Source organism: Condylura cristata, unplaced genomic scaffold, assembly GCF_000260355.1.
Source record: "Condylura cristata isolate star-nosed mole 26May11 unplaced genomic scaffold, ConCri1.0 scaffold00006, whole genome shotgun sequence".
NCBI classification, from domain to species: domain Eukaryota; kingdom Metazoa; phylum Chordata; class Mammalia; order Eulipotyphla; family Talpidae; genus Condylura; species Condylura cristata.
The window spans coordinates 58,968,763-58,981,042 of NW_004567107.1; the positions used below are offsets into that span (position 1 = coordinate 58,968,763).

Consider the following 12,280-nt stretch of genomic DNA (forward strand, 5'->3'; position numbering starts at 1 on the left):
GGTGATGTCTCTGTGAATTCATCTCCAACAGCTAGAGAAACAAAAGAATAAAAATAAATGGGGCTATAGGAAACTAAAACATCTCTGCACAACATAAGAAACCATCATTAAAAAAAAAAAGCCTACTGAATAGGAGACGTTATTTGCACATTATATGCCAGACGGGTTAATATCCATAATCTATAAACTCATAATTTAACAAAAAACACAGAACCCAACTAAAAAATGGGCAAAGATCTAAATATGCATTTACCAAAGAAGACACAGATGGTCAATAAACAAGAAAAGATAGTCTGAACTGATTATCATCAGAGAAATGTAAATCAAAGTCACAATGAAGTCTCACCTTACACTGGTTAGGATGGCTAATTTGACCTAACCAAGAAATAACAAGCACTGGCCAGGATGTGGAGAAAAAGAAACTCTCATGCCATGTTGGTAAACATGTAAACTACTGCAGTTACTTTAGAAAACAATATAGCAGTCCCTTGGAAAAAAAAATGTAAAAGATATGGTATATACACATACTGGAATACTATTCAGCTATTAAAAAAATGAACTCTTGGCCCTCCCTGGTGGTGCAGCGGGTTAAAACACTGCACTAAGAAGCTAAAGCCACTTCCGCATGAGTTCGATTCCCGCCTGCCCCGGAGGTGACCACATGGTGTGGCAGACCTCTCCTGACCCGCCCGCTGCTCCCCTCAGCAGTGTACTTCATCGATCTGCCTGTTCTGCTTCCCGCTATGTCTCTGGTGAATCCTCTCACCCTCCACACTTCTGGCCTGTAACCCAGTTCTGTATGAATAAATAAATAAATCTTAAAAAAAAAAAAATGAACTCTTACATTTGAGACAACATGGATGGAAATGGAAAGGATAACGATAAGTCAGTCAGAAAGAAAAGCAGAAATACTGACTGGATGGTTTCACTTTTATGTAGAACACAGAAAAACAAAACAAAGTAATAAACCCTAGAAACCTGGGCTCTCCCTGGTGTCGCAAGGGGTTAAAGCTCAGCACTAGGAAGCTATCCACAGCCACTGCAGCACAACTTCCATCCCCAGCCAGGGAGGTGACCCACGTGGCACAACAGACCTCTCCTGTCTCACCTCTGTTCCCCTCAGCAGTGTATTTCTCTTTGATTTCCCTGTTCTGCTCCCCACTCTGTCTCTGGTGAATCCTCTCATCCCTGCACCTCTGGCCTATACCCCAGTTCTTGTATGCATAAATCTTTTTTTTGTAAAAAATAAACAATCTTTTTTTTTTGTAAAAAATAAACAAAAAAACATAGAAATTTGAGGAATCTTTTTTTTGTAAAAAATAAACAAAAAAACATAGAAATTTGAGGAATTGAGGCTACAGATTTGGGATATGGGGTAAAACAAACATGGAGGAGGCACAATGGACTATAGTGAAGGACTGTAGGTGCCTGGGGGTGGGGGTGATGTGGTGATAAGCATCTGTGGAGGTGTGATTTGATCCCTGTGAATCATATAGTGTTGTAAATCAATGTTATCTCAATTAAAAAAAATAATTACGCTGCTTTTTTTTTTTCCTGTTTCAATTACTAATGAATCACTGTCTAGAAATTTTCTCTAGCTTGGCAAAAGGGAGGAATTTGGAATAAAGAAGCAGCATCCATCTTTATTAATCAGTCTATTCCATGCTAAAATCTATACTGTGCCATCCCTGAGTTTAAGATTCTGAACAAGACTGAACACCTTAGAGGTATTCAATAAGTACGTGTGAGCTGATGATTTAAATGATAGCATCAGATCAATATATAGTATTTTCTCATACGTAGGCATTTCTAAAACAAACATTTCTATTTTCTGAAACCATTCATTTTCAAAAAGATCTCATGTCGTTCACCATTAAAAAGTAGGAAAAAAACCAATAAAAACGAAAAGTTGATTTTTCGAGGTAGAAATCTCAGTAGCCTTTAATTTGTTCAGTTCATTCTCACTCACATACCCAGTTTAGTCAAATGTACTCTAACCCAGTCTACACACTAAATAGGACATGATGCTTCAAGAAGGTAGTGACAATCATCAGCTACAAAGCACTCAGACCTTTTTCTACTCTGATGCTTAATCACACAAATGCTAATGACATTTTATAATTCAGAAGCAGCAATAACATTTATTCTGCATTGTTATTTTAACTTTTAGTTTAATTCAGAATTGCAAAATTATTTTACCATATCAATGTTTTTTCATCTTGAAGCAGAAACAATGAGAACTCACTATTTAAACCCTATCTGCATTTACCAGCCTAAGAGAAGCAATTCAAATGATACAGGCATTGGTATTTCATTAGAAAAATTCAATGGGGAAAAATAATAGAATTATTTCAAGGCATGTTCAAGAGCAACAACAAAATGAATTTGTAACCACAATTCCAATGTTTCACAAATACTCTGTTTCCACAAGGAACCCTCTATAATTGACATGTAGTAAAGCCAGTTAACATAACACAATCCCTGCAAATTTTAGGTGTGAGGAAAATGCTCAGACAACATTAGTGGAGCATAGTTTATAAATGAAATATATTACATTTGTTAGCAATTATAAAAACAACAGTTGCAGGTTTATATTTTAGAAAAAAAACTAATTAATTTTAAGAGTCTATACCCTAAATTAATTTTGATATCAAACAACTACAATTAGTGATGGGGCAAAAAGCATCTGTGATTGTGGCAGGATGTTAATTTATTTACAAAAACTATACAAAATTAGATTAATTGTAACATCAATTCATCAAAGCTTCCTGAAATTAATTTTGCTTTTGGAAATGTATCAAAAGTCTCCAGATCCAGAATGATAGTCTTTATTATTTTTAATTCATGGAATTACAGTACATCAGATCTTCAAGCAAAAACATCAGATGAAAGCCTGTATGATCAAATATTCTTTTCGTGATAGCTCGGAATGTAAATGAAAATGTGTTCCCCTTTTTTATTGAAGGAAAAAACTGAACAAAGTGTCCAATAAGATCAAATAATCTGTTAGAATGATTTGTCTGCTGGAATTAAAGCTGGGCAGTTAGTTCTACATTGTTAAAAAATGGCCTTATAATAAATTCTTTTTTCTTTAATAAAAAGTTTTTAAGCAATCATTTCAGCTCTGTAAGCCTTATAACAAAAATTGTTATGCAGTTTTTACTACTAAATCCACACTCTTAGAAAGCATCTTCAAGACAGAACATAGTTGTAAGTGCAACATAACAAACTGGTTTCAATTGTTAACAAATCTAGAAGCAATAATTTTAATATTCTATTGCAAAATAGGCAGCCTTAAGAGCAACATGCTTAGGTAATCTTTATTGGCTTTAGATTTGGTGGCAAAACATTTAAGAATAAAGAAACAAAATGCCATGACTCTTTGCTAATGGCTTTGTGGATTTTAACTTGCAGACATAGCTAAACACTCGCCTAACAAAGTATCTAGACTACCCAAAGCTGTTTGCCATGAATTCATAAAAAAGTAACGCACATACAATAGAAAAGTAGCAACAACAACAAAAAAATAGGTATTTCAGACCTAAGATGAATTTATCAAATAAGAGTTACATGTGAAATATCATAAAAGACCCAAAATAAACTTCAGATACAAAATATGACATGGCTTTGCTCAAGTACAGATTCAAGTTAAATAACTAGGTTGTTTTTTTTATATCGCCAGCTTTCATGAGGGCCTTAATGGCTCTCGCCCTCATCTCAAGTTCTAGCAGCTCCAGCTGTTGTGCAGACGGTTGAACATCTTCTGGAGGAGGAACAGTCAGGGTGGCTGCTTTGGGTTCCTTTGGGCTAGATTCTGCCAGTCCCAGAATCTCGTTCACACTTTTCTCAATGTCCTTCTCCAGGTCATCTATCTGCCCAGCTTCACTTTGAACTGTATTTTCTGGGACCTCAGGAGCAGTGGTTTCTTCATTGCATGGGCCTTCTATGTCGCTGTCATAAGCATCTGCATTTATACTGAGTACATCACTATCTTCCCCTTTGCCTGCAACAAACAAAAAAAAGGGGGAAAGAACCATGTAACCTAAATGCCCAGGTCAAAATTTCCTTTCTATTCATAATAAAGGGCTGCTTTGAACCTACCCCGCCACAACACATTCAATAATTCCAACCCACCCCTTTCTTCTCTGACTCAACTTCGAAAACACACTTAATTCAAAGTGTTCCATGTACTGTAAATTTTAATTTCAATTTTGTAAAATATGGATGTTTGGGAAATTTACATTATCATATGGAGTTCCATGACCTATTCTACTAATTAATGTGTCCTGACTTTTATACTATATTGACACTTCGACATTATAAAATGAAAGGTAATGTTGGAAATCCTTTGGATGAAAACTGCTTATTACAAAGGAGAAAAATTCCATTCTAGGAGTTATTATACTTTGCTTTATAAATTATAAAAAGGAGAAAGTACCATTGTCAAGCTGGACACCATGTACATAACAATCACTCCGAATGTCTTTATATGCTTTTTCAAACACTTTGTTCTGAATCAATAATATAAAGGAGCATGCCTAAGGCCATTTTCTAAGAGTAAATAAGTTTTTACTACGAGGATTTCAATTAATAAAGTTAGTTCACAGTAATATTTAAAAAATAATGTTATAAAACTTCTAGAATTGATGCTAGGAACTTGAATATAAATAAAGATGATAGATCTCAGCTACCTTGACCCTGGATGTTATTCAAGTTCAAGTGCCATTTTCAAGTCCTAGTGTTCACTGATACCTTCAAGTTATTTATCTTCTATGTACCTAATGTGTCCAAAAAAGGGTGTGTGTGAGGGGAATGATGACACCTATATGTTAGCTTTTTTTATAGTAGGGAAAATTTATTTGTTAAAAATGATGGAAAGATTTTGTTGTTAATGCATAACAAAAACAGTTCTACTGTTTTATAACAAAAGATTTACTGACTTTGATAGATCTTTCTACATAAAAATTACTCCCTATTCCACAATTAAAGTGGAAAACAAATCACTAAATTATCTTTGTGTCTACAAATACAGCTTGTAAAAGAAAAAAAGTGGCTGCAATTTTAATTATTTGATGCCAAAGAATATGTATTTCCCCCAAAGCAACAAATACTTCAAGTTGCTGCAAGAGAATGAATACAGCCTTCATGTAAAAGAAAATAATAATGCTTTATATAAGTATTCTAATTTGAGACAAAAATTTAAGAAAAGTGTTAAGCTGTTCAATCTCAAACAACTAGTTACATACCTATCATGTTTTAATCTAATCTGAATCTACAGGCACTAGATCTGTTTAGATTTCTAAAAAGAACAATTTGTAGTTTGTTTTTCAGATCAGAAGTTGTTGCTTGTTATAAATAAAATGGGAGAGGAGAGAGGAGGGAGAATCTGAAAATTGGGATGCATGAATACTAATGTGTACTCTGCTACTACATATGTGATAAGATAAAAATTCCTTCTGAAAATCTCTCTTCCCTGAATATTAAAGCAAATTATCCTAGGGTATCTCTATGCCCATAGTAGGTTAAGTCTATGTACAAAAAATATATAAAATGGCAATACTCAATTTTCCTTTTCCTCCTGCACAATAAGCCTAAAGAATTGTCTGTGTGGCAACAATAGTCAGTGACAGATAAGTAACAAGTGAGGAAACTATGCTTTACTATTTTTTTTTCACCAAAAATCGTTTAGCAACAGATTTTTTTTACCAAAAAGGAAATATATTTATAATGTTAGACATTATGATTGAAGCTCATGTGTTATCTTGGGCCCAGCAATCAGTGTGAAATGATACAACTATGAAATAAATCCCTTATAAAGATAAATCACAAAATTTGAAGTAGCTGTACTTCTATGAAATTAGTTTGTTGTGAATTTATATAAAAATAAATGAAAGAATGACAGCAAAAACTTGTAGATATTTTTGTTAAGTAAGTGGAGAATTTCTACTAATAGATCCTGAAGTCAATAGTGTCATATACTATCAGTCTGTTATCAGTGTCATATACAATCAGTCTGTTATAGTGTCATATACTATCAGTCTGTTATTTCCATTCCAAAGACTACTGGGAAACACTTGTGTAGATTTTTTAAAAAGTGGTGAGTGTGTTGATTGTTTTTAAAGTAGAATATATAATATGTTCATTTTTTTTTTTCTGGAGAGGATGTCCACAACTTTGAAATATTTTTTTAAATGTCGAAGAACACAGAGCTATTATATAGCCTCAATTAATTCTGATAAGTATATATATATAAAAGAAGCAACCACAAAATTCTCTGCTTTGGGTTCATAATAAAAATACTTATTTTATGAAATTATCAGCCCAAAGATTCAGGGTCAAAATGTTCACACTCATACTTTCAATTTTTTGGTAGAAGAAAATCTTGATAAGAATTTTTTTAAAAAGATTTATTTATTTGTGCATACAGAACTGGGGTACAGGCCAGAGGCTCAGGGGCAGCGAGAGGCTTCACCAGAGATAGAGTAGGGAGCAGAACAGGCAGATCAACGAAGTACACTGCTGAGGGGGGCAGCGGGCAGGTCAGGAGGGGTCTGCCGTGCCATGTGGTCACCTCCGGGGCAGGAAGGAATTGAACTCATGCTGAAGTGGCTTTAGCTTCTCAGTGCAGTGCTTTAACCCACTGCATCACCAGGGAGCGCCTGATAAGATTTTTTTCATTTGTACTTTCTATGACTTTGTTTCTAACATTTTAATGGCAGAGAAAGACTTTGCTTTTGATAAACACATTCATAGCTTCCATCTGTCCATTATTCCTACACCATAGATATCAAAGCTTTGTGACCATATACCAAATAATTGTACTTCATGATTATCAAAGCATGTTACATAACATGATAGATTATTTGCAGATCATATTTTAAGTCTTTTTACTACTCCTTAATTTTCATCATTCTACTGACTCATTATTTATAAACATATGAGTATATTCCAAAGATAACTAATTCTCAGTTTTGGTAGTAAAAAATTATAGGGGTCTTGTCTGTTAATTAGGATTCCCCAAAGCGGAGGGGATGTCATAGACATTTTTTCTCAGAAGTAACTTAACTCTGAAATGTCACATTCAAAAATCCTTAAAATATTAGTGCTATCTTAGTCAGTCGGTCTGTTCTGCTCTCCACTCTGTCTCTGGTGTACCCTCTCTTACCACCCCTGAACCTCTGACCTGTACCCCAGTTCTGTATGCATAAATAAATAAATCTTTAAAAAAATATTAGTGCTGTCATGTTCTGTCCTTCTGCACCTGCATTTGTGAATTGTGTGTTTTTGTGTGCATGTGTTCACGTGCTCTTCAGGGAGAGTAAGAATGCCCATCTAAATTTTATGAGAATTCCACAAAAACAGGAACACTAAGTTTTCAAAGGGGGTTAGTAGACTGAGAGCAACAGACCGATACAAGGTCAATTTCTCTCAAAGAAATGAAAAGTTTCAATGTATGTATGATATTAAACTAAGGTTACTGAAACCCATGAATAAAAATAAAAGACAGGTAGATCTAAGGTAAAATAATACAAATGCAATTAAAATGCTAATAAGAATTCAGACTATTAACTCTGAAAAACTTAGTAAAAGTGGCTTAGCAAAGAAAGCAAGGATAAAATTATATACAACTCACTAATACCACAGAGAAGCAAAACAACTAGTGATATTAACTAGTTCTGTATGTGTATGCATAAATACATACACACATATATAGCCAATAAGATGAAAAGCCTCTAAAGCACTATACACCATTTAGAGAAACTCAGAAAAAAGCAATATAAGTGAAGAAATGGACCGAATAACATGGAAAGGATTTAAAAAGTTTAAGAGCTTAGCTAATCAACAACTGCAGCATTACAAAATAAGAGTTAAATATTTTTAAAGGGAAAACTTTTTAAATGAAGAGTTAAGATATTTATTGGACAGGGTCCTCCCTCGTGGTGCAGCGGGTTAAAGCACAGTACTAAGAAGCTAAAACCACTTCATCATGAGTTCCATCCCCACCCCGGAGGTGACCCACATGGCAGACCTCTCCTGACCCACCCTCAGCTCCCCTTCATTAGTCAGCCTGTTCTGCTCCCCACTCTGTTTCTGGTGAATCCTCTCATCGCCCCTGCACCTCTGGCCTGTATCCCAGTTCTGTATGCATAAATAATGTATGTGTGTATGTGTGTGTGTGTGTGTGTGTGTGTATGTATATATGTATGTATGTATTGGACATTCATTACCTTATAGTTGATTACCAAAGTACATTCTAGTCCATTTTCCTCTGGTATATATTTTTTTTCACCAAATCTCTTTATTTGCCTGTTAATTTCTGTGTTACCAACCTGAGTTTTCCCCCAGTAAACCTCTGCACCTGAGTGTGACAGGGTCCAGGTCCCTTGCCCCACACAAGGGGGTGGAGCTGAGCAGAGAGGGAAAAAAAATCTAGAGAGGAGACTAAAGAAAGAAAGCAGGAGAACTAGAAAGAGACCTGGAGGAGGCACATGGAGCAAAGAGATATGAAGAAACTGTGCTTGTTTCTTGGCCGTGGACTGGGTGATACGCAGGTGGTAGGCTTTCAGGCCTCAGTGGCCCTGCTTGGGGCCAACCCTGTTTGTCTAGGCATTTACCCCAAGGGAATGGGTAATTTTTGGTGCTTAATATAGAAACTATACTCATCCCCTTTTCTGTGTTACACATTAATTATATTAAACTTTCTTTTCATTGAAGGTCTTAAGCTCTAGAATATGTTTTTTTCTTAAAACAGTGGATGGCAGAACCTATTTAGTGCAGGCAGGTTTCAGTGTTCTGGGCACCCCTCTTCCTGCCCTATAACATGAGTACCAAGGGTTTCTCAAATAACAAACCAATCAAACAGATGTAGTATCTAGACAGCAAGTAGAATTATTCACTACCTATATCCATCACTGACACAGAAGAATAAATGGAATAATTTACAGAGAAATGTCTGTTTATATTTTTCAATGAGGCATAGTTACGAACATGGGTTGAACAATAAAAGCAAAATATTTGACAATCCCCTTTAAAGAATTTATTGGCAAGGTGAAAAATACTACAAAAGACACAATCACTTTAAGAGTCTCATCTTCCAGTACATATATTATGTAGTTAAATAAAGCTTAAATGCAGTACTTGTATTTGTATTATCATATATAACAAACCTTAACGCTTGAGAGCTGCAGATTCCCTAAGCTAGATAAAGGAAAAATACTTTATGTCTTTTTGCTTTTATTAATAGAATTAAATATCCAAAGAAGTGAGCAAACACATAAATTACCAATCACAATATGAGTAAGAATTAGGATTTGTGTATACCAATTTTCGGAATTAGGATTTTTAAGTTATACCAACATATTTAAATTATGACAGCGCCTATACTATTCTATTGCTGATAATTCAACTTACTAGATGTTTTTATGCATAAAACAAAAGCACATCTAATGCTAGAAGTGGCTACATACTTGTAAAACTTCTTGATTGTGAAATTATTGAGTAGAGTCAAGATACCAACTCTAGAAAGTGAAATAATTAAAATCTGGCTGAATTCCTGCAAAAGTCAGCAAGTTGAACGTACATGTTTAATTCCCTTCCCCACCAAGAGCCTATTGAAGTAGCAGAAGAGAATATTTTAAAATAATATCATAAAAACTATAATAAACTTAGGATAAAACAAGCATCAGTCTTCCTATGTGGGAAGCCACTTGGGAGTGGGGATCATGTCAAAATAGAATTTAGATACTCATAAATGTTTCTTGAATTAAAAATAACTACTAATTATTGGGAAGTATTATGATAGAAGTACACAGGTGATACTGGTATGAACAAGAGATGACAATCAATTCTATTCAAGCACATAGAGCTGATGAGCAGAGAGCTAATGTCAGCAGCAGTAGGACAGGAAAGGTTTCACCTATAGGAGATGTTTGATCTTGAAGAATAAGAAGTATGACCAGTAAGAGTACAACCACCAGTATGAATAAAAATCTCAGCTCTGAACAAGTGCTGAAACTTGCAGACACGGACTTCTATTTATATTCTGAGGTATGCTATAAACTAGCTATCTGATGAAACATTGCTCTGGTTTTCAAAAACGTGCTTTCTACAATACTACTGTAAAGTAAACTTTACATCAATTCCCATTAAAAATATAGATTTATTAAGAGGCTTTTGAGCTCTGAAAAAAGGCCGTTTACATTACTTTTTAGTTAGTTTACACAGATCAGGTGAGATCTGATCAGGAGTCTAAATGAGTCGGGGAGGACTTGGTTATCTTGGGGAGGAGCAGACAGACAGCGGGCACAGCAAAAGCTACATCCTTGACACACAAGTGCTTCCAGGGCTGGGTGAAGGCAAGAAAGGACCATAGTGAACAAGAAGAAAAGTGACAGGACATACCACATTCCTGCTGTTGAGGCCATGAGAAAAAAGGTGATCAGATTTTTTTATAAAGTTACTGGAAGGCTCTCCTGGAAAAATGACAGTCATTCTCTTGGCTTAAAATAATCCTTCAGAATGTTAAAAGAAACTACAAGGAGCACATACAGAAAGAGAGGAAGGATTGGGCATGGAGCCAGAACAGAACAGAGGTAGAGAAAATGGTCTTTAGCCCCACTATTCCCCAAAACTCTGGAAGACCCACTAAATTCCAGGATCAGGACCTAGCCCCACTTCCCAATGACTCTGCTGATATGGATTCAACTTTATTAACAAGGCCTGGACAACGAACACTTCCCAGAGCACCCCCACCTATACTTTCAAGGTGGTCACAACAGACAAGAAGAAGTGGCATGTGAACATTTTCAGACCTGCTTTCAGCTCATTTCCTTTCTGGATATGGTGCCTATGGAAATTCACTTTATGGAGCCATATATCCTTACACTTATGAATATAATGGATTGGGTTATAACCACATGTAGATGTACATGTAATCCATGTAGATGATCTTCTACCAAGTAGATTTGTTCAGCAAGCTGAAGAAAGCTGCAAAGGTACATTTTAGCCCACTGAGAGTATTGAACTTGCATTAGCCTCTGTCAGGATGATAATGGATGCTGCTTTTTCAGCTGTCTGTGACAGTTCCAGGGCTTTAGTGGAGGTAGCAAATCACTTTTCTTAATTAAAAATACACTTCACAAGGGCTTTTTCAGGTTCTGCATTAGTGAGGATATAGGGTATATTTATAAATGGTTACAGGGAATAAATATGACACTCTGAGAAGGAGGACCTACTAGTAGAAAGTGAAGGAATTGTGCCTTGGTGCTGAGGACACAATAGCTAAACTCAGCAAAATCCTGGCCTATATTCTTGTTCTTTGCTGACATCTCTTGTGGTTCATATCTCATCTGGAAACTGCTGTCTAAGCACAATGATGAAGTAATGCACAACACCAAGTGGGCAAGTAGTGAGGAGGACCATGCATTGCTACGACAGAATACAATTTTGCTGCCCTATCTGATGATGTTAAACTGAGCTCTCAAAGAATAGCAACCCAAAGTCTGTGATTGGCTTCCACCAAGTCTGCTGGTCAAACATGATTTATACTTGTTAATTATAGTCAAAATTCTTAGTAAAAGAAGAGGTAGAAACACAGCAGAATCCAGTAAAGTTTTCTATGTAGCAATAATCTTCAACTAACATAATAGCAATTAAAGGAATCACAGCTGATTCTTTGGAAGAATGGAACTATTTTTGAATCCTTTTTTTGTTAAAATGGGCAAAGTTTTAGATGTACCTAATTCCACCGGGAAAATGGAGATAAATAAGATCTCCAATATCATTTAAATTTGCCTACAATTGAAGTATATTGTGGAGTACTTTCAAAAACTACTTATTACAAAGAAATTACTCAACAATCCAATGAAAACATTTATTATTGAGTACTCCAGATATTTCGCTGCTAGAAATTATTCAAATTTGGTACATTAAGCATGTTGCTCAAATGTAACCAAATGACATGGTTACATTTTCCAAGTTATTGGGCTGTGAGGATGGTCATCTAGCCTAGATTACTGAAGGTGCTCTAATACTCGTCTTAAAACATTTCACTTATGGGGCCCTCCCTGGTGGCGCAGCATGTTAAAGCACAGAGTTAAAGCCACTTCAGCATGAGTTTGATCCCAGCTCCGGAAGTGACCCACATGGCACAGCAGACCTCTCCTGACCCACCCAATACTCCCCTCGGTAGCGTACTTCATCAGTCGGCCTGTTCTGCTCCCCGCTCTGTCTCTGGTGAATCATCTCAAGGCCCCTGCACCTCTGGCCTGTACCCCAGTTC

General features: G+C 35.8%; 1 protein-coding gene across 1 annotated transcript in view; it reads right to left on the bottom strand.

Annotated features, from left to right (window-relative positions):
- Positions 1-1,929: 1,929 nt before the first annotated feature.
- CAAP1 (caspase activity and apoptosis inhibitor 1) overlaps positions 1,930-12,280 on the bottom strand; it is a 48,437-nt gene continuing 38,086 nt past the window's right edge. The window contains exon 6 of the mRNA XM_004678024.2: positions 1,930-4,003. Within this exon, the coding sequence (XP_004678081.1) occupies positions 3,657-4,003 (347 nt within the window). The 3' untranslated portion in view covers positions 1,930-3,656. The remainder of the gene's footprint in view (positions 4,004-12,280) is intronic.